Below are 23411 nucleotides of genomic sequence, written 5' to 3'. Positions count from 1 at the left end.
TAAAGAAATCTGCAGAAATGTAAAGCAATGCCTCTCTTCTCAATTTTTTTTGCATGTGTGAAAACACAGATATTTTCACAAAAATGTTATTTATAGTTAACGTGCAACAGGTTTATTATTGTTATTTTAAAACAAATAAATATTTTTTAATTTTTCAGTTTTAATTTCTAATATGGTACATTTGATAGATAGAATCCATGCAAACAAAAGCTCTTTGAGGTCCTCATAATTTTTAAAAATGTAAAGGGGGCCCTGACACCAAAAAGTGTGAGCATTGCTGCTAGAAAACATTTGTAATAGACAGGAAAGTCTCAGATCAAATGGATTAAAAGTCACTCAGCTGGGTGGGCCACGGGTGACTCAGCAGGCAGAGTTCTCGCCTGCCATGTTGGAAACCTGGGTTCGATTCACAGTGCCTGCCCACGCCAAAAAAAAAAAAAAAAAAAAAAGCCAATCAGCTGATAACTGCCAAATTCCTGCCATGTACTGGGAATGAAAGCTACAAATAGTAAAAGGAAGGACTGTGCCACCAAGGGGTTTAGTCTAGCTAGGCAGCGAGATATATGACAAAACAAATAACGCATATTGGGCAAGGTTAAAGCAAGACATCCAGTAGCCTTGCAGCAGAACCTCGGTTTGAAATTTAACTTTGCTAGATATTTATTAGTTTGTGATCATGGGTTGGTTATTGGATCTCCCTGAGCCTCGGATTCTTCATCTTCTACTTGGGATATGAATAAATGGCTCAAAGCATGGCTGTTTAGGTTAAAAAAAATAACAAATTCAGGGGCAGGGGCTGCGGGCTGGTCAGTGCAGCCTAACCTCCTCTTCCCCTGCCACTTTTCCTGCTAAGGCTGTCCCATACAGGCAGGGTTTGGCTGCTAGAGAGCTTTTTAGGCCTCGAAATCATAGGCCTTTGTCCATGACTATGACTATGAAGTGCTATGCATTACTCCTACCAATCTTTCAGGGAATTAGGAATGAAAATGGGTTCTTTTCCAAGTTGTAACAAGAGAAAATAGTAGAATAAAAAAAATGAATGTTCCAGTAGAAACAAAGGCCAACTCATTAGTCACAGAAGTGGGAGTTACAAGACATTAGAAAGGTCCTTGAAAGAAAATGTTACAAACCTCAATGCAGACTACAAAAGGATTATGATTAAGAATATAAACTAACTGAATACAATTATGAACTTAATTTTTCCAAATATAACAAAGTAAAAGACAATGATACTTCTGAAAATAATTTTACCTGGTCTAGATCCAAAGAAGAGTAGACAATTTTCCCTTTGTCATCTCCAGAGAATAATTTCATTCCATTGGGGCTCCAAGCCAGAGCTGTAACGCTGTTTTTGTGAATACCAGTGACATCAAATCTTCGAAGCTATGAATAAACAATAAACACACAAGGAAAGAAAAGGATAAAAACTGGGAGGTGGGGCCATGTGGGCAAAGTGATATCAATCCCTCCCATATAGGCAAGAGCTGCTTTTCCCAACCTTCTTTTCCATGTGGAGACCTGCACAAGTGTCCATCTGTCTGTCCACCTTCAAAGACCACAGAAAACACACCAGAGATTAAGCACGACAACTCATCCACATGTACCTTTTGCCAAGTGTCCAACCACGAAAAAAAATGTTACCCAATTATAAGCTGAATAACATTAGGGTTTTATGAGCATAACTTTACAGATAGATGAGGTTTCCTCATTTTAAAACCCATGAGGAATTTGCTGAGTTGTTAAGAAATGCAACAATGGTGAGCACTTACCTGCTTATTCCTCCCGGGCAATGAGGATACAAGTTGGAAAACAGCTACCCTCCCAGAGGCTGTGCCAGCAGCCACTAGGTCATCGAAGCAACTGAGTAGCTTCACAACTGTGATGGACTCCATCTTCCCCTAAGAGAGGAGATATTTGGGCTTTAAAAACAGGTAGCAAGGAAAGCATTACAAATGCAGTGGGACACCTCACCAGGCTGGGACCCATATATATGCCTGGTTAGAAATGAATATCAAAGAGCAGAAAGACATGTTAAAAAAAATCCTTTTCCTTCCTAGGCTCTTAAAATGACAAAATCAAAAGTTCATTTCTGATGAAGGAAATGCTGATCACTCAAGTATGAATACAGTGAGCCGTGATCTAGAGAGACCTAAGAAGTGATAAGAGAGTATTACCTCCAGACCCAGGTGGCTGGAGTCAGCATGACTCATGACTCAACCAGCCATTCAACCACTCTGCACCGTTCCTGCTGCCCACGGCCTCCTGGCCTCCCAGGCTTGCTACGGTTGAGGAACAGTGAGAAAGAAGACAGACCTAAAGGTGGTTTCTAAATGGATGCCTGGGATGTATGGTTCTTAGATCAATAACCATATTAAATAACGTTAACTTGAAAGAATTTTTTTCATTATTTTTACCTGAAACCTAGAGGGGCCAGCCTCTCCAGAACATCAGATAGTTCCATCTCCCTACCCCATATCATTGACAGCCCCTTCCTACATGAAAAAATTCAAATGGCCATAGCCCAAATACCCCTAAAGAGTGGGACAGAAAGATCAAAGGTGATGGTGAAGTTATACAGAGAAGGTAGGGCTTAAAAAACAAATATGACTGCTGAATCATTAAACTGATATTTCTTTTAGTCTCCAGTATCTTAGAGCATCTAGAAGTAAAAACCTAAAATTGTGGAATTGTAACCCATACCAAACTCTGAAATCTGTTCTACAACTATCTGTTGCTCTGTGCTTTGAAATTTATTGCTTTTTTACATATACGTTATTTTTCACAAAAAAGAAAAAGTCGATGGTGATGATAAAAAACACATTTATTCCTTCTAGCCTCCTACTTTTGAAACATCTAAAAGGAAAAATCTAAGATGATGATATGGTAGCCCATAAGAAACTCTAGGATCTGTCCTATAACTACTTGTTGAAGAGTGCTTTAAAAACGATTGCTGTTTTCTTTCTTTGCTTTGTATATATGTTATAATTATACAACTTTAAAAGTCAAAAAAAAAAGTATTTGTAAAGTCCCTTGCGGGTTGGGAGAAAAAACATGGAACTATTAAACTTTACCAACAGGGAAACTCCTGATACTGTGGTGAAACATTAGGGACACCCAAATCAATAGGCCAAGCCCTTGATCTTGAAGCTTGCTCTTGTGAAGCTTATGTATGTCATGGAGAAGCTTAGCCTACCTATAGGTTTGCCTAAGAGTTACTTCTGGAGGACTTCTTTTGTTGCTCAGATGTGGCCTCAACTCTCTCTCAAGCCCAACTCTGCAAGTGAAACCACTGCCCTCCTCCCATGTAGGACATGGCTCCAGGGGTAAAAGTATCTGTGGCGGTGTGGGAAATGACCTCCAGGGATGAGTCCAGCCCTGGCACTGTGGGATCAACAGTGCCAACCTGACCAAAAGCAGGAAAAGAAGTGTAACAAATAAGGTATCAGTGGCTGAGAGAGTTCAAATAGAGTTGAGAGGCTACTCTAGAGGTCACTCTTAAGCAAGTTTCAGTTAGACATTGCTACCTATCATAACTTGCCAACTCCCAACCAAATACATTCTAGCCAATCCTAAAGAACATCTAGGACAAGATTCTACAAAGGTTCCATGCACTAGGGTAACTTTCCAGAAACATACAACCTCCAGATGGGTCCTTGGACCAGATAAGTCCTGAAACCTAGAGGGGCCAGCCTCTCCAGAACATCAGATAGTTTCATCTCCCTACCCCATATTATTGACAATCCTTTCCAACAGGAAAAGGTTAGAATGGGCATAGCCCAAATACCCCTAAAAAGCAGGAGAAAGATCAAAGGTGATGGTGGAGTTATACAGAGAAGGTAGGGTTTAACAAACGAGTATGACTACTGAATCATTATATTGATATTCCTTTTGGTCTCCAGTATCTTAGAGCAGCTAGAAGTAAAAACCTAAAATTATAGAACTGTAACCCATACTGAACTCTGAAATCTGTTCTACAACTAATTGTTGACCTGTGCTTTGAAATTTATTGCTTTTTTTGTATATTCGTTATTTTTCACAAAAAAGAAAAAAAATTCGATTGTGATGATAAAAAATACATTTATTCCTTCTAGCCTCCTATATTCTGGAGCAGCTAGAAGGAAAAATCTGAGATGATGGTATTCTAGTTTGCTAGCTGCCAGAATGTAATATAACAGAAATGGAACGGCTTTCTTTTTTTTTTTTTTTTTTAACTTTTTTTATTAATTAAAAAAAATTAACAAACAAAATATTAAGATATCATTCCATTCTACATATACAATCAGTAATTCTTAATATCATCACATAGTTGCATATTCATCATTTCTTAGAACATTTGCATCGATTTAGAAAAAGAAATAAGAAGACAATAGAAAAAGAAATAAAACGATAATAGTGAAAAAAAAAGATTATACATACCATACCCCTTACCCCTCGCTTTCATTTATCACTAGCATTTCAAACTAAATTTAATATTTGTTCTCCCTATCATTTATTTTTATTCCATATGTTCTACTCTTCTGTTGATACAGTAGCTGAAAGGAGCATCAGACACAAGGTTTTCACATTCACAGAGTCTCATTGTGAAAGCTATATCATTGTTCAATCATCATCAAGAAACATGGCTACTGGAACACAGCTCTGTTTTCAGGCAGTTCCCTCCAGCCTCTCCACTACATCTTGAACAACAGGGTGATATCTACTTAATGCATAAGAATAACCTCCAGGATAACCTCTCGACTCTCTTTGGAATCTCTCAGCCATTGACACTTAGTCTCATTTCACTCTTCCCCCTTTGGTCGAGAAGGTTCTCTCAACCCCTTGCTGTTAATTCTCAGCTCATTCTAGGGTTTTTCTCAGTCCCTTGATGCTGAGTCTCAGCTCATTCCAGGATCTCTGTCCCACGTTGCCAGGAAGGTCCACACCCCTGGGAGTCATGTCCCACGCAGAGAGGGGGAGGGTGGTGAGACTGCTCGTCATGTTGGCTGGAGAGAGAGACCACATCTGAGCAACAAAAGAGGCTCTCTTGGGGGTGACTCTTAGGCCTAAATTTTAAGTAGACTTGACCTATCCTTTGTGGGGTTAAGTTTCATATGAACAAACCCCAAGACTGGGGGCCCAGCCTATAGCTTTGGTTGTCCACACTGCTTGTGAGAATATCAAGAATTCAACTTGGGGAAGCTGAATTTCTCCCTGCTCTCACCATTCCCCGAAGTGGGCTTGCAAATACTTTTCCACTCACTGATCAAATCACTCTGGGATTCATTGGGGCATCACTTTGGATAAGCCAACAAAATCTCATGTCCTATCTGAGATTCCAAGTACTTATGACAATGGAACGGCTTTTTAAAAGGGCAATTAATTAAGTTGCAAGTTTACAGTTCTACAGCTGTAAAGATGTCCAAATTAAAACAAGACTATAGAAATGTCCAATCTAAGGCATCCAGGGAAAGATATCTTAGTTCAAGATGGCCAATGCCATTCAGGATTTCTCTCTCAACTAGAAAGGTGCATGGCAAACAAGGGGCATTCTGCTAGCTTTCTCGCCTGTCTTCTTGTTTCATGAAGCTCCCCCAGGGGCATTTTCCTTCTTCATCTCCAAGGTCTCTGGTTGTTCAGGCTCTGTAGCTCTTTGCAAAATGGTTCCCTCTTAAAGGGCTCCAAGAAGCAACACAATCTTGAATGGGTGGAAACACATTTCCATGGAACAATCAAACAGCTCCCAGCCAGCAATATTGAATGAAGATTAAAGGACATGGCTTTTCTTGAATCTTTCAGATTCAAACTGGCACAGTATAGTAGTTCATGAAAAACTCTGGGATCTGTCCTGTAACTACTTGTTGAAAAATACTTTAAAAATACTGCTTTTTTCTTTCTTTGCTTTGTATATATGTTATATTATACAATAAAAAGTTTGGGGGGAAAAAAAAGAAGAAGAAGAATCTCACAAGCCTGCCCTGGACAGTATCTGAGTTTGAATTTATTCTCAGTCCTACTCAAAGGAAGCATGAAACCAGGCAATTAATTTGAAGGGAGCAGTACTCCAAAGTTCCTGCCAGAGATGAACCTCAATTCCATCTGCGGACACAGCGTCGACCCAGGCCCTCAAAATTTTTCATGTTAGCATCAGCCAAACAGCTCATAATAAGAAATTACTACAGAGGAAAAGACCCCCGTGGAGAAGAGTCAACTGAAAGGACCCCAATAAAATTGGACAACCCCCACCCTATCAGAAATAGTCAGATATAAATGAAAAAGAACCAAAAAGAATTTAAAATCTAGTGGAGGTTGCATTTTTAAGTTTCTCACCAAGTTTATTTCTTTCAGAAGTAGAAGCCTTTCATAACAAACCAATGCTGATGCAAAGATTTTTAGCCCTTCCAACTGTCTCTCTGGACTTCTCCCCTCTTGACTTAAATGCGATATCCAGAAAGTTCTACACCCCGTTCTGCAGGGCCTATACTCCCTAATAAGCCAGAAGCAGCTACAGAAGACCAACCATCATCTCTCAGCACCCCTTAAGATTAAAGGGCAAGAACTCTCTGAGGAAGGATTTGAGGCAAGCTAGAATAGGGAGGGAAGGGAGAAAGAAAACTGTGAAGGAGCACTTGAACAAGGACAGTTAATTGAGGTCAGGAGGGCCCATGTCTGGCACAGATACCCTGCCCAGGGGCTACCCATTTAATGGGAAACATCTGGCAGCAGCCTACCCCTCTAAAGCCAAATGATTCCCACCTAAATGAGTCATCTTTGGGGAAGGATGGAACCAATGGACCCACCCAAATGCACTGTCTACCACCACTGCACCGCACTGGGTAGAGGGGAGGGTAGAAGAACGAGCCCCGAACAAGGAAGGGGGAGGGTGAATAAGTAATGTCAACCCATAAAGGCAAATGGTCCCACGCTGCTTATTGTCTCTCCCCCTCCATCTCTCTTTACTTGCGAGAGTGCCCACATGCTCCTTTTCTCTGCACATATACTTAACACATTTCTTAACCTACATGCTCAAAAAAAAAAAAAAATCTAGTGGAGAGACTGAACAGCAAGTTAGTCACAGCTGAAAGAAATTACTGCATTACAAGAGAGATCTGAGGAAATTACCTAGTGTGACTAGAGATGAAAAGATAAAAGCAGAAAGAATAAGTAGGTCCAGCCTACGTCAAATCGGAATTCTGGAAGGAAAGCAAAGAAAGGCTAAAATAACACAATATCTTCAGAGATAAAGGCCTAAAATTGTCCAAAATTGATGAAAAGCTCCTCAGAAGTACAACTTCTTCTTCTTTTTAAAAAGTGTTTCTCCCTCTTTGATCTGAATCAAGTCTTTATTCAAAATAATATGTCCAAAATGAGTTTGAGTTTTATGGAATAAGCAATTTAGACAGCAGTCTTCTTTTCTTCTGTGCAAGACTTCTTTTCTTCTGTGGTAGGTTTCTTTTCTGCTGACTTCTTGGTAGCTGCAGCCTTCTTTCCCAAAGACTTCTGCTTCTGTGGCTTCCTCTTAACACCAACAGCCTTATTTCCTTTCTTCCCCATTATAGGCTTCTTGCCTGGAACCCCCTTCTCATCTGATTTGGACTCTAGTGCTGCTGCAGCTTTATCTATCCTGAGTTTGTGATTCCTGGTCTGGCAAAGAAGGGTGTTTTGGTGCATAATCTTTGCATATGGGTTTAGTTTCAACATGATTCTCAGGTTTTTCAGTGAACTCTGTGATGAATCTTCTTGCGTGGTGTTTGGAGGGCTTTTTGGATCTCTGGGCTTCCCAAGATTCTGCTAAGGTCTGTATTCATCATCTTGCACATGGGAAGGTTGCAGTCACTCTTGGAGAAGGCAGCTTTACGCCAGGTGTCATAAAGGTCATCTAACTTGCGGAAAGCACTCTCAGTCCAAATGCAGCAATGTCCCACATGCCTACCAAGAGCAAGATTCAAAATGTTCAGCTTGCTTACATTAAGCATAGTAATTCCAGGGATGTTTCTGAAGGCCTTGATGATAACCATTGTCCTTATTATGGATGATGCACAGTCCCCTGTTCTGTATGCAATGAGTTTCTCATTTTGTGACTTGTCAGCTCTCATTCACTGTGAAGCATAGAACTTTTTTTATACCATTCCAGGCCTAGAAACAAAACAGCCTCCTTGGTTTTCTTGAAGCTTTCAACTTTATCTTCGACCACCAAAGGAAGTTCAGGAACTTGTCTCAATATTACCTTTAGATATACGCACCTCTGGTAAAGCTGAAGAACAGCTAGGGCAGAGCAGATGTCATATTGCTTCTGTGCTATGTTTACTCTACAGTGTCACTGATGCCATGCTTTGGTTGGTGCAAACATGCAGCCTCCATGACACATATTTTCAAAACCACTCTGGCCATATCAGTGAGTCCCACTACCTCAAACTCTGGGAATTGGAGCCACAGCTCTGCTAGTGAACCAGGACTCAGCACTGGTTTGATTAGCTGCTAACTCATTGACAGCATAGGCTGCCTGTTACTTTTTGCACAAGTTGGTGTTAACAAAATTCACAATATCCAGTCTAATGGGAATCTTGAATATAGCAGACAAAGTAACATTTTTGTCAGATGATTCCCCCTTTTCAGAGTACACCGATATCAACGGAAGAGCACATGCCATGGCAGTAAGAGAAAACCACACTCCAGAAGTACAATCTTAAACAAGATAAATAAAAAGAAATGCACATATATACATCTAGTGGGGAAAGTGCAAAACTTCAAAGACAAAGAGAGGGTATTTATATCAGTCAGAGGAAGAAGGCGAATTATCAAAATTGAATTAAGTATTAAAAGGACAGGAACTCAACCACAAGAGAGTCTAGAAGACATTGGAATATCATCTTCAAAGGGCTAAGAGAAAAAACATGCTACCCTGAAGAGTATAATTGTCTAAATAATTTAAAGAGAGAGGGACATTTTCAGACAAAAAATAAGAGCACTTACCACTTAAAGACCTCACTACCAGGATTCTCAAAGAAGTACCCAGAAGACAGAAAATGGTTACAAAGGGAGGAGTGGAGATGTACGAAAGAACAGTGAGAGAAGAAAGTCGCAGGAATGTGAGAAAATCTAAATAACAACTATTAAATACAACAATGGTAATGTTCAAATTGAGTGGTAAAAAGAACCAGAAATAAAATACTAGCAATTATATATGATGCGAGAGGCCAGAGATGTCACAAGAAAACTACAGACCAATATCCCTCATGAACCTAGGCATAAGAAGCCTTAACAAAATATTAGTGAAATGAATATAGCTGAAAAAATAAAGGACAAGGTAGGATAATGATCAGAATGAAGTAGGGTTTATTCCAGTAATACATGGTTGGGGTAATATTTAAAAATCAATATAGTAATATACTATATAGAATAAAGGAGAAAAATCATATGATTATCTCAATAGAATCAGAAAAAAGTATTTGACAACTTTGATACCCATTCATGATAAAAACCTTTCAGTAAACTAGGTATGAAAATAAGTAGAAATAAAAGGCATCTATGAGAAACTTACAGTTGATAAAATGGCAAAAAAAAATGCTGAGGTAAGGATGTACACTCTCATTATTACTATTCAACATTATACTGAAAGTCCTAGCCAGTGCAATAAAATAAGAAAAACATTAGAGACATATACAGACTGGAAAAGATGAAGTAAAACTATGTTTCCTCATAGACAGACATGATTATTTACATAGAAAAGTCTATGAAAACTAAAAAAAAAATTACAAGTAAAATAAACAAAAATCAATTGTATTTCTATAGACCAGTAACAAAAAAATCCCAAAATGAAAATAAAACTTTTGTATGGTTCTTCCCTTATCTGCAAGATACCCTTATTTGAGAGTAAACTGCGGTAAGTAAAAGACATATATTGTAAACCCTATAGAAACCACTAAAAAACTAAAACATAGAGGTAAAGCCTAATAAGACATAGTGCAGATAAAATAGAAATATGAAAATTTAATCCAAAAGCTGTAGGGACCCAAAAAAAAAAGGAAACAAGGGATAAAGACTAGATGGGATAAACAGAAAACAATTAGCAATATTTAACCAATGGTTTGTCAACCAAGGGCAATTTTGACCCCATTGGGAAATTTGGCAATGTCTGGAGGCTGCTACAACTTGCAAAGTACTACTACAATCTGGTGGGTAGAGGCCAGGAATGCTGCTAAACATTAGCCTATAATACACAGATCAGTGCTGTCACAACAAATAATTATTCACACCAAAATGTCAATAGCTTCAAGGTTGAGAAATTTCGATTAAACCCAAACATATGGATAATTACATTATATATAAATGGTCTAAATACTTTAATTAAAAGGTATAAATTGTCAAACTGTATAAAAAAGTAAAAACCAACTTTATGCTGTCTATAAGAAATGTGCTTTAGATATAAGGGCACAGAAAAATAAAAAGTAAGAGAATGGAGAGATAAACCAGGCAAACTTTAGTTATTAGAAAGCAGGAGAGGCTATGCTAATATCAAACAAAGTAGTCCTTAGAACAAGACATATTACCTTGTATGTATATGATATTTTACAGTGATAAAATAATCAATTTAATAAGAAGATATAACAATCCTAAATAGATATATATAATACAACTTTAAAATACATGAAGCAAAAAATGACAGAACTGAAACGGGAAAAACAAGACCACAATTTCAGCTGGGAAATCAATACTTCTCTCATAATAGTTGATAGAATAAGCAGATAAAAAAATCTGGCTTTTTTTTTTGGCTCCACTTGTCGCTGGTGCTGTTACGTTGCTCAGAGCCGCCGGTGTAGCATCATGACATCCTCTCTGGAGAACTACATCATCCAAACTGCTGCTGTTATTACTTCTGATGGGAGAATGATTGTGGGAACACTGAAGAGTTTTGACCAGACCATTAATGTAATTTTAGATAAAAGCCATGAACAAGTGTTCAGTTCTTCACAGGGAGTACAACAAGTGGTACTAGGGTTATATATCATAAGAGGTGACAATGTTGTAGTTATAGGAGAAATTGATGAAGAGACAGATTCTGTGCTTGATTTGGGGAATATATGAGCAGAACCTCTAAATTCTGTAGCACATCGAGAAACAACTGCATATATTGGACATCTATAAATTTTTGTATAGAAACTGATTATTCAGAGGAGGCTGTGTGGAAGTTTCACGAATGTGCAATTTTGGATTTTGACTGTTGATTCACTGTAATATGATATGTAAACTGAAATATTTCTACATCTTGAAAAAAAATTTTTTTGTGTGTAAATCATAGGCTTTGGGGCTTCATTTTATTTTTCTATTAAAAAATTTGATTGTTTTGGAAACTTTCAGAAGAAACTTTTGTATTTTCCAACATTTTAATATTCCTGGCAAACAAGTAGAAATGAGAACTATGTGTGCTATATAATATAAACATACAAATAACATCACTAGTTCATGATTTTTAAGAGTGTCTCGGGAAGGAAGGTCTTGCTGTCTTTAGTGACTCAACAGCATTTAGTGCTCTACATGGGTGGTGGTTTATGGTACTGCTGAAAGTTGCCCCCTAGCATTTAGAGGTGTTAGTAAGAGTATTTGGTTGTAAAAAGGAAATAGGCCAACAAAGTTTAAAGGAACTGGGGCAAAAATGAAGACTTGAATATTAAGAACTAGGAGGGATAGGATTCATGAGGAAGATACTGGTAAAATTTGAACGCCTAATAACTTAGATAAGAAAATAATATGAGAATATTATTGAATTTTATGAATACTATATTATCTGATTAAAAACAATTTCATAGTCTTAAAAGCCATCTTGCTTTCAATTTTTAAGAATTAGGGAATTTCTAGAATTAAGCGAGTTTTTTATTGTTAATATATGTGAGTAAATAAACCAGGTTTTTATTGAAAAAAAAAATCCGTAAGGCTACAGAAAATTTGAAAGACTTGAACTATACTATTGTGTTAATAGCAGTCCTCCAAAAAGCTGGCCTTGGATGGAATTAGATATGTAAGACATTTATTTGAGAAATACCTGTGAGGGAAAAAGAGGAGTAGTTGGAGGAGTCAGGAAGAATTGTCAGATCATGAACAGGTCTATAGTATGGAAAGGAGAGAGGGAAGGAAGGAGAGTTGGAGGAGCAAATCTCAGACTGCAGTGTGATTTAAAGAAAATGCTGGCCAAGTTAATGGGGTGGCAAGCCTTAAGCTTAAGTCACCTATCTAAAAGATCCCTTAATGTCCCTGCTATGCTCGGTCATTGGTTGAAAGTAGCCATTTGGATGCTAAGCTCAATGGTGGATTCAGAGGACACCAGTTGGGGCTGTCCATCAATTACACTCACTACAGCGGAAGAATGTAAATAAAATTTGGTTATTAGTAGGGGACATTAACAAAGAAAAGGTATTGATGAAAATTTTCTTTTATTTGAGGAGATAAATTATTTGGAGGGCTTTTTTTAATTACTGAATCAGGATATACAAAAGGTTTAGGATACCCAAAAACTCAAGGTTCAGATCCATCATTATCTTTTTTAGCAGTACTTCTATTTCATACAACCAATTCTTTTTTTTTATTATTAATTAACGGAAAAAAAAGAAATTAACCCAACATTTAGAAATCATACCATTCTACATATGCTATCAGTAATTCTTTTTCTTTTTTTTTATTAATTAAAAAAATTAACTAACACAACAATAGAAATCAATCCATTCTACATATGCAATCAGTAATTCTTTTTTTTTTTTTTTTTTTTTTTTTTAAAGGAAAGACAGAGAGAAGGAAGGAAGGATAGAAGGAAGGAAGGAAGGAAGAAAGGGAAACATTTTTAAACATTTTCTTGTTTTATTATATTCTGTTTCTCCGTTTTTGTTACATGGGCTGGGGCCGGGAATCGAACCGAGGTCCTCCGGCATAGCAGGCAAGCACTTTTGCCCGCTGAGCCACCGCGGCCCGCCCCAATCAGTAATTCTTAATATCATCACATAGGTGTATGGTCATCATTTCTCAGTACATATGCATCGATTTAGAGAAAGAAATAGCACTACAACAGAAAAAGAAATAAAGTGATAACACAGAGAGAAAACACAAATAAAAATAAAACGTACAAAAATATATAAGAGAAAAAAAAACAAAACAAACAAAAAAAAAACTATAGATCAGATGCAGCTTCATTCAGTGTTCCAAGATAATTACATTACATTTAGGCAGTATTGTGCTGACCATTTTTTTTTTTTTTTTAGACGTCATACCATTCTACATATGCAATCAGTAATTCTTAACATCATCACATAGATGCATGATCATCATTTCTTAGTATATTTGCATCGGTTTAGAGGAACTAGCAACACAACAGAAAAAGATATAGAATGTTAATATAGAGAAAAAAATAAAAGTAATAATAATGGTAAAAAAAAAAAGCAAAACAAAACAAAAAAAACCTATAGTTCAGATGCAGCTTCATTCAGTGTTTTAACATGATTACTTTACAATTAGGTATTATTGTGCTGTCCATTTTTGAGTTTTTGTATCTAGTCCTGTTGCACAGTCTGTATCCCTTCAGGTCCAATTACCCATTATCTTACCCTGTTTCTAACTCCTGCTGGACTCTGTTACCAATGACATATTCCAAGTTTATTCTCGAATGTCCGTTCACATCAGTGGGACCATACAGTATTTGTCCTTTAGTTTTTGGCTGGACTCACTCAGCATAATGTTCTCTAGGTCCATCCATGTTATTACATGCTTCATAAGTTTACCTTGTCTTAAAGCTGCATAATATTCCATCGTATGTATATACCACAGTTTGTTTAGCCATTCTTCTGTTGATGGACATTGGCTGTTTCCATCTCTTTGCAATTGTAAATAACGCTGCTATAAACATTGGTGTGCAAATGTCCGTTTCTGTCTTTGCCGTCAAGTCCTTTGAGTAGATACCCAGCAATGGTATTGCTGGGTTGTATGGCAATTCTATATTCAGCTTTTTGAGGAACTGCCAAACTGCCTTACACAGTGGTTGCACCATTTGACATTCCCACCAACAGTGGATAAGTGTGCCTCTTTCTCCACATCCTCTCCAGCACTTGTCATTTTCTGTTTTGTTGATAATGGCCATTCTGGTGGGTGTAAGATGATATCTCATTGTGGTTTTGATTTGCATTTCTCTAATGGCCAGGGACATTGAGCATCTCTTCATGTGCCTCTTGGCCATCCGTATTTCCTCTTCTGGTAGGTGTCTGTTCAAGCCTTTTTCCCACTTTGTAATTGGGTTGGCTGTCTTTTTGTTGTTGAGTTGAACAATCTCTTTATAAATTCTGGATACTAGACCTTTATCTGATATGTCGTTTCCAAATATTATCTCCCATTGTGTAGGCTGTCTTTCTACTTTCTTGATGAAGTTCTTTGATGCACAAAAGTGTTTAATTTTGAGGAGCTCCCATTTATTTATTTCCTTCTTCAGTGCTCTTGCTTTAGGTTTAAGGTCCATAAAACCGCCTCCAATTGTAAGTTTCATAAGATATCTCCCTACATTTTCCTCTAACTGTTTTATGGTCTTAGACCTAATGTTTAGATCTTTGATCCATTTTGAGTTAACTTTTGTATAGGGTGTGAGATATGGGTCTTCTTTCATTCTTTTGCGTATGGATATCCAGTTCTCTAGGCACCATTTATTGAAGAGACTGTTCTGTCCCAGGTGAGTTGGCTTGACTGCCTTATCAAAGATCAAATGTCCATAGATGAGACGGTGATATCTGAGCACTCTATTCGATTCCATTGGCCGATATATCTATCTTTATGCCAATACCATGCTGTTTTGACCACTGTGGCTAAATAATATGCCTTAAAGTCCGGCAGCGCGAGACCTCCAGCTTCGTTTTTTTTCCTCAAGATGTTTTTAGCAATTCGGGGCACCCTGCCCTTCCAGATAAATTTGCTTATTGGTTTTTCTATTTCTGAAAAATAAGTTGTTGGAATTTTGATTAGTATTTCATTGAATCTGTAAATCAATTTAGGTAGGATTGACATCTTAACTATATTTAGTCTTTCAATCCATGAACACGGTATGCCCTTCCATCTATTTAGGTCTTCTGTGATTTCTTTTAACAGTTTTTTGTAGTTTTCTTTATAGAGGTTTTTTGTCTCTTTAGTTAAATTTATTCCTAGGTATTTTATTCTTTTAGTTGCAATTGTAAATGGGATTCGTTTCTTGATTTCCCCCTCAGCTTGTTCAATACTAGTGTATAGAAATGCTACAGATTTTTGAATGTTGATCTTGTAACCTGCTACTTTGCTGTACTCATTTATTAGCTCTAGTAGTTTTGTTGTGGATTTTTCCGGGTTTTCGACGTATAGTATCATATCGTCTGCAAACAGTGATAGTTTTACTTCTTCCTTTCCAATTTTGATGCCTTGTATTTCTTTTTCTTGTCTAATTGCTCTGGCTAGAACCTCCAACACAATGTTGAATAATAGTGGTGATAGTGGACATCCTTGTCTTGTTCCTGATCTTAGGGGGAAAGTTTTCAATTTTTCCCCATTGAGGATGATATTAGCTGTGGGTTTTTCATATATTCCCTCTATCATTTTAAGGAAGTTCCCTTGTATTCTATCTTTTGAAGTGTTTTCAACAGGAAAGGATGTTAAATCTTGTCAAATGCCTTCTCTGCATCAATTGAGATGATCATGTGATTTTTCTGCTTTGATTTGTTGATATGGTGTATTACATTAATTGATTTTCTTATGTTGAACCATCCTTGCATACCTGGGACGAATCCTACTTGGTCATGATGTATAATTCTTTTAATGTGTTGTTGGATACGATTTGCTAGAATTTTATTGAGGATTTTTGCATCTATATTCATTAGAGAGATTGGCCTGTAGTTTTCTTTTTTTGTAATATCTTTGCCTGGTTTTGGTATGAGGGTGATGTTGGCTTCATAGAATGAATTAGGTAGTTTTCCCTCCACTTCGATTTTTTTGAAGAGTTTGAGGAGAGTTGGTACTAATTCTTTCTGGAATGTTTGATAGAATTCACATGTGAAGCTGTCTGGTCCTGGACTTCTCTTTTTAGGAAGCTTTTGAATGACTGATTCAATTTCTTTACTTGTGATTGGTTTGTTGAGGTCATCTACTTCTTCTTGAGTCAAAGTTGATTGTTGATGTCTTTCCAGGAACCCGTCCATTTCATCTAAATTGTTGTGTTTATTAGCGTAAAGTTGTTCATAGTATCCTGTTATTACCTCCTTTATTTCTGTGAGGTCAGTAGTTATGTCTCCTCTTCCATTTCTGATCTTATTTATTTGCATCCTCTCTCTTCTTCTTTTTGTCAATCTTGCTAAGGGCCCATCAGTCTTATTGATTTTCTCATAGAACCAACTTCTGGTCTTATTGATTTTCTCTATTGCTTTCATGTATTCAATTTCATTTATTTCTGCTCTAATCTTTGTTATTTCTTTCCTTTTGCTTGCTTTGGGATTAGTTTGCTGTTCTTTCTCCAGTTCTTCCAAGTGGACCGTTAATTCCTGCATTTTTGCCTTTTCTTCTTTTCTGATATAGGCATTCAGGGCAATAAATTTCCCTTTAGCAGTGCTTTTGCTGCGTCCCATAAGTTTTGATATGTTGTGTTTTCATTTTCATTTTCCATGAGGTTTTACTAATTTCTCTTGCAATTTCTTCTTTGACCCACTCGTTGTTTAAGAGTGTGTTGTTGAGCCTCCACGTATTTGTGAATTTGCTGGCACTCCGCCTATTATTGATTTCCAACTTCATTCCTTTATGATCCGAGAAAGTGTTGTGTATGATTTCAATCTTTTTAAATTTGTCAAGACTTGCTTTGTGACCCAGCATATGGTCTATCTTTGAGAATGATCCATGAGCACTTGAGAAAAAGGTGTATCCTGCTGTTGTGGGATGTAATGTCCTATAAACGTCTGTTAAGTCTAGCTCATTTATAGTAATATCCAGATTCTCTATTTCTTTATTGATCCTCTGTCTAGATGTTCTGTCCATTGATGAGAGTGGGGAATTGAAGTCTCCAACTATTATGGTATATGTGTCTATTTCCCTTTTCAGTGTTTGCAGTGTATTCCTCACGTATTTTGGGGCATTCTGGTTCGGTGCGTAAATCTTTATGATTGTTATGTCTTCTTGTTTAATTGTTCCTTTTATTAGTATATAGTGTCCTTCTTTGTCTCTTTTAACTGTTTTACATTTGAAGTCTAATTTGTTGGATATTAGTATAGCCACTCCTGCTCTTTTCTGGTTGTTATTTGCATGAAATATCTTTTCCCAACCTTTCACTTTCAACCTATGTTTATCTTTGGGTCTAAGATGTGTTTCCTGTAGACAGCATATAGAAGGATCCTGGTTTTTAATCCATTCTGCCAGTCTACGTCTTTTGATTGGGGAATTCAGTCCATTAAAGTTTAGTGTTATTACTGGTTGGATAATATTTTCCTCTACCATTTTGCCTTTTGTATTATATATATCATATCTGACTTTCTTTCTTTCTACACTCTTCTCCATACCTCTCTCTTCTGTCTTTTCGTATCTGACTCGAGTGCTCCCTTTAGTATTTCTTGCAGAGCTGGTCTCTTGGTCACAAATTCTCTCAGTGACTTTTTGTCTGAGAATGTTTTAATTTCTCCCTCATTTTTGAAGGACAATTTTGCTGGATATAGGAGTCTTGGTTGGCAGTTTTTCTCTTTTAGTAATTTAAATATATCATCCCACTGTCTTCTAGCTTCCATGGTTTCTGCTGAGAAATCTACACATAGTCTTATTGGGTTTCCCTTGTATGTGATGGATTGTTTTTCTCTTGCTGCTTTCAAGATCCTCTCTTTCTCTTTGACCTCTGACATTCTAACTAGTAAGTTTCTTGGAGAACGCCTATTTGGGAATAATCTCTTTGGGGTGCGCTGCACTTCTTGGATCTGTAATTTTAGGTCTTTCAGAAGAGTTGGGAAATTTTCAGTGATAATTTGTTCCATTAGTTTTTCTCCTCATTTTCCCTTCTCTTCTCCTTCTGGGACACCCACAACACGTATATTTGCGCGGTTCATATTGTCCTTGAGTTCCCTGATACCCTGTTCAATTTTTTCCATTCTTTTCCCGATAGTTCCTGTTTCTTTTTGGAATTCAGATGTTCCATCCTCCAAATCACTAATTCTATCTTCTGTCTCTTTAAATCTACCATTGTAGGTATCCATTGTTTTTTCCAGCTTTTCTACTTTGTCCTTCACTCCCATAAGTTCTGTGATTTGTTTTTTCAGTTTTCCTATTTCTTCTTTTTGTTCAGCCCATGTCTTCTTCATGTCCTCCCTCAATTTATCGATTTCGTTTTTGAAGAGGTTTTCCATTTCTGTTCATATACTCAGCATTAGTTGTCTCAGCTCTTGTATCTCATTTGAACTATTGGTTTGTTCCTTTGACTGGGCCATATGTTCAATTTTCTGAGCGTGATCCGTTATCTTCTGCTGGCGTCTGGGCATTTAGTCAGATTTCCCTGGGTGTTGGACCCAACAGGTTGAAAGATTTTTCTGTGAAATCTCTGGGTTCTGTTTTTCTTATCCTGCCCAGTAGGTGGCGCTCGTGGCACACGTTTGTCCGCAGGTTCCACCAGTAAAAGGTGCTGTGGGTCTTTTAACTTTGGAAAACTCTCGCCGTGGGGGAGGTTCGCCAGCTGAAGCGGCTTGGAAGAGTGCCAGCCGGCCCAGGGGTCCGAACGTGGGAACGGTCGCCAACCACCACAGCCCGGGAGAGCACCCATTCGAATTTCCCAGTCGGCCCGGGGCGCCAAGCGTGGCGGGAGGGCACCAGCCGCCGTGGCCCGGGAGAGCGCACTGTTCCCAGCCGGACCGGGGAGTCACGTGTTTGGAAGGGACCCCCCCGGTCACCGTTCTCCGCGGCCTGGGGATTTCCGATCCAATTCTCTCAGTTGGTCCGGGGGGCTGCGCGTTGTGGGGGCGCCAGCCGCTGCGGCTTGAGGGGACCGCCTGCCCAATTCTGCCAGCTGGCCCGGAAAGGAGGAGGGGAGGGACTCCGGCCGCTTGCCGCCCCACCCGGGGAAGCCCGCGCCCCTCGGCGATCTCACTGGAGCGGGTTCTCCCAGTCAGTCAGCTGTTCCAGGATGGGGTACGCTATCTTTTTGATCTCTGTCGTGGCTCTGGGAGCTGTTCTGTATTGTTTCTACTCCCCTAGTGGCTGTTCTGGAGGTGGAAAGGTGAGGATGGCAAGGCTGTCAAGGACGGTGGCGGAGGAGCCGGTGAAGGCGGAAGAGGGCACGGTGGTGGTTGGAGAGCCGCTGGAGTAGGAGGAGAAAGGGAATGATAAGATGGCGGCGGGAGCATCGCCGGAGCAGAAGAGGCCTCTCTCTCACTTTTGAAGGACTATTTGGCTGGGTACAGAATTCTTGGCTCGAAGTTTTTCTCTTTCAGCATCTTAAATATACCATACTACTGCCTTCTTGCCTCCATAGTGCCAGTTGGATAGTCCGAACTCAGACTTATATGGTTTCCCTTGTATGTAGTAGATTGTTTTTCTCTTGCTGCTTTCAGGATTTTCTGTTTCTCTTCAACATTTGGCAGACTGATTAGTATGTGTCTTGGGGAAAGCCTATTTGGATTTATTCTATTTGGAGTTTGCTGGGCTTCTTTGATTTGCATATTTATACCTTTCATAAGGTTTGGGAAGTTTTCCCCTATTATATCCTCAACTAATCTTCCTAGTCCTTCTCTCTTCTCCTTCTGGGACACTGATGATTCTTATATTGTGCGCTTTGTTTTGTCCATCATTTCCCTGAGATCTAATTCAAATTTTTCCATCTTTTTTGTTATTTGCTCTCCTATGCGTTCGAAATCAGTTATCCTGTCCCCTAGTTCACTTATTCTTTCTTCTGTTTCTTCAAGTCTACTGCTGTGTGTCTCTAGTATATTTGTGATTTGGTCTACAGCATCTTTAACCTTTGTGATATCTGCTATTTTTCTATTTATTCTTTCAGATTCCTCTTTATGCTCTTCTGTTGTCTTCTTGATCTCCTTTATGTCATTAGCCATCCCCCACTGATTTTATTTAGTAGAGTTATATGAACATCTTTGATTAGTTTTCCTAAATTCTGTGTATCCTCCGGTGTTTTAATTTGGTCATTAGGCTGGGCTATATCTGTCTGCATTTTCATATGCTTAGTGATCTTCTGTTGCCTTCTTTGCATGCAAATATCTTGATAGGGTTACTATGAAGTTGATTTCCTTCAGTAGTCTAAAGGTTTGTATTTGTGGGATGGGTAAGGAACAGGATGTGGGGTACGAGGAGGGGCACAAACATGTGGTAGCAGTGCAGTTATAGGCATGGGTTATGAGTGTGCCTGTGAGTGGGGGGCGTGGGGTTGTACAGGTGCAGTGTGGTGATCATGGGGGCAGTATACAGCTCAGGGGGGCTTTGGAGTGCAGGAGCAGGGTGCAGCATGGGTATGGCAGGAAGTGGATGGGTGGGGATGTGCGGATGCATGGGGGCTGGTGTGCAGGCAAGATGTGGGTGGGTGCTTGAAGTGTGGGGTGGGGCAAAGGTGAGCACATGTACAGGTTGGGGGGCTGCAGGGGTCAAGAGGCTGGTGCACAGATGTGTGGGTGCCAGGAGAGGAGGATGTGGGGGCAGACGGATGATAGGATTCAGGTTTGGGGTGTATGTGTGTGTCACGATTTGCTGGGCGTGGGGCGGCACGAATGAGTGCTGCACGTTCAAGGAACGTGGCTTGGCTTACTTCCTAGTTGCCATCTCCCTGTCCGTTCACTCCTGAGAGCTCTGGGCCTCCTTTTGTAAAGAGGCGCGTTAGGCTGTTTGTACTGGCTGGATAGTCTCCAGTTCTCTGCATCTCAATTCTTTGGCTTCTGCAACCAGGGCCTCCCTATGTGGTGCAGAAGACCCTCCCAGGTCCCTTACATCCTGGAATTGCTGTCCTAGTTGTTCTGTCACTTCTCTAGCTGTTCCTTAGAGCGGCAGTGAACTCGACCTATCCTATTCCACCATCTTCCTGGAACTCCAGATCATTCGCATTTAATACAATTATTGACATATTTAGATTTAGGTCTATCAGTTTATTTTTCCATTTGTTCCTTCTGCTTTCCCATCCTATTTTCCATTTTCTCCTTTCCTGTGGTTACCTGAACATCTTTTAGAATTCCATTTTGATACACTGTGTTTTTGACAATTGTGCATTTTCCTCTTTTTTTTTAGTGATTGCTCTAGGGATTACTATGTACATATGTGTACATATATATATATACACACACACACAGTTATATATATTTTATACATATATATATACACATACACACATACTTAACTTTTCACAGTCTACTCAGAATCAATATTTTACCTCTTCAAATAGAACACAGAAACCTTACCACTATACAGGTCCCTTTACTTTCCTCCTCCCCTTATGTTATAGTCATCTTCTATATATACATCTAAACACACTGAAAACCTGACTAGACAATGTTTTAATTTTTGCTTTTAACTGTCAAGCATATTTTAAAAAACTGAAGAGGAGAAAAATAGTCTATCATATTTACCCAGCTATTTACTATTATTCTTCCTTCATTTCTAAAGTGTAAAGTTTCCTTTTGACATGTTTCCTTCTGTATGAAGAACTTCTCTAAGCAATTCTTGTACAGCAGGTCTGCTAGCAAAGAATCCTCTTATTTTGACTTCATCTAAAAATATCTTGATTTCACCTTGTTTCCTGATGGATAGCTTCTGTTGGGTAAAGAAGTTTGGGTTAACAGTTGCTTTCTTTCAGCACTTTAAAAATGTTGTGTCACTGTGTTCTAGCTACTCTGGTTTCTGATAAGAAATCTGCAATCATCCAAATCACTGTTCCCCCACAGGTCATGTGTCATTTTTCTCTGGCTACTTTTAAGATTTTCTGTCTTTAGTTTTGAGCATATCTGAAGATAGATTTTTTTTTTATTATCCAGTTGGAGTTTGTTGAGCCTCTTGAGTCTGTAGCTGTATGTCTTTCCCCAAATTTTGGAGTTTTCAGCTTTTATTTCTTCAGCTATATTTTCAGCACTGCATTTCTATCCTTCTGGGATTCCAACGACATGTCAGACCTTTTGTTATTGTCCCACAATCCTTGAGACTTCATTAAATTATTTTTCAGACTGGATAATTTCTATAGATTTATCTGCAAATTCACTGACTTTTGCTGTCATTTCTGTTTTTCTATTGAGCTCATCTGGTGAATTTTTTTATCTTGGTTTTTCTGTTTTTCAGTTCTAAAATTTCCATTTGGTTCTTCTTTAGTGCTTTTATTTCTTTGTTGGGGTTTTCTGTTTTCCATTGGTTTCAAGGGTGTCATAATTTGTTCACTCGAGTATTTCAAAATAGTTGCTTTAAAGTCTATGTCAGATAATTCCAATATCTATATGACCTTGCTGCTGGCTCCTGTTGTCTTTTCCCATGTGAGTTGAGATTTTCTTGATCTGTTATATGCCAGATAATTATGGATTGTATCATGGACACTTTGAATATTATGTTATGAGACTGGTTCTTGTTTAAGTTTTATGGAAATACTGATATTTTTGTTTTAGTAGGCAGCTGGCCTAGTTAAATTCAAATCACAGGTTCCAGAGCTTCTATGCCGGGATGTTGTTCCAGTGGCAGCTCGCGTTTCAAAGCTTTTGCTGTACTCCTGGGATCTGTTCCTCATGTCCTGTTGGACTAAGCCCTGTCCAGTCTGGAGCCTGGGCAGCAATCTCCCTGTTCATCTACAGTCTTTGGTTCAAGGTAGAGCCCAGGAGTACATAAACAACTTCATGAGGTTGCTTTCCCAAGTTCTTCCCTTGCACTTTCTGGTTCCACAAGATTCCCTTTTTTTGGTCTTCTGACTAGAAAGCTAAGGTTTTAATCCTCCCATATTGCTGTGCACTTCTGCAATCAAGCCTGCATCTGGGGCCAAGTGGCAGAAGGACAGAAAGAAAAAAAAAATAATGAAAGTTGGCCCCCAAATCTTGGAAGTATAACTCCACAACCCAGAGAGGAAGTTCCTCTTCCTCAGAGTTCTGGTACATGTAAGCAGCCTTTGCTGCCAGCTAACACTGCTACCACAGGATTGACTGGGGCCTGGGGTGCAAGATAACTGACAGAAGAAAGAGAGGACAAAAACGGGGGGTTTCTATATGCTCTCTGAGCACTAGCAGTTTCCTTTTCTGCAACTCAAGTCAGAATTGGAGGGTTTATTCTACAGTTCTCTCAATGTGGCTCGTTGCTCACTTCTGAGCTGCAGTAAGCTAAAGCCAGAAGAAAAAAATGGCAAATTCATCGCCAGTTCAGTATGTCAAATTCTGGTCTTGTCCCCAAAATGTCCGCCACTATTTACTTTTCAGAATCCTTAAACAGTTTCTCCATGCATTATGTAACTGTATGCACATTTT

General features: G+C 38.7%; 1 protein-coding gene and 2 pseudogenes across 5 annotated transcripts in view; 1 reads left to right on the top strand and 2 right to left on the bottom strand.

Annotated features, from left to right (window-relative positions):
• TECPR2 (tectonin beta-propeller repeat containing 2) overlaps positions 1-23411 on the bottom strand; it is a 130646-nt gene that overhangs the window by 88766 nt on the left and 18469 nt on the right. For all 5 annotated transcript variants that reach the window (XR_013160523.1, XM_077123584.1, XM_077123587.1 and 2 more), the window contains exons 3-4: positions 1770-1898; positions 1252-1383 (exon numbers count right to left, since the gene is read on the bottom strand). Coding sequence is in view for 4 of the 5 variants with exons in the window: in XM_077123584.1 (XP_076979699.1) it covers positions 1252-1383; positions 1770-1898 (261 nt within the window). In the remaining variant the exon portion in view is untranslated. The remainder of the gene's footprint in view (positions 1-1251; positions 1384-1769; positions 1899-23411) is intronic.
• On the bottom strand, positions 4438-9452 carry LOC143652229 (large ribosomal subunit protein uL4 pseudogene; annotated as a pseudogene).
• On the top strand, positions 10801-11061 carry LOC143652230 (U6 snRNA-associated Sm-like protein LSm8 pseudogene; annotated as a pseudogene).

This window comes from Tamandua tetradactyla, chromosome 12 (genome assembly GCF_023851605.1).
Source record: "Tamandua tetradactyla isolate mTamTet1 chromosome 12, mTamTet1.pri, whole genome shotgun sequence".
NCBI lineage: Eukaryota > Metazoa > Chordata > Mammalia > Pilosa > Myrmecophagidae > Tamandua > Tamandua tetradactyla.
This window is presented reverse-complemented; position numbering and strand designations above follow the sequence as displayed.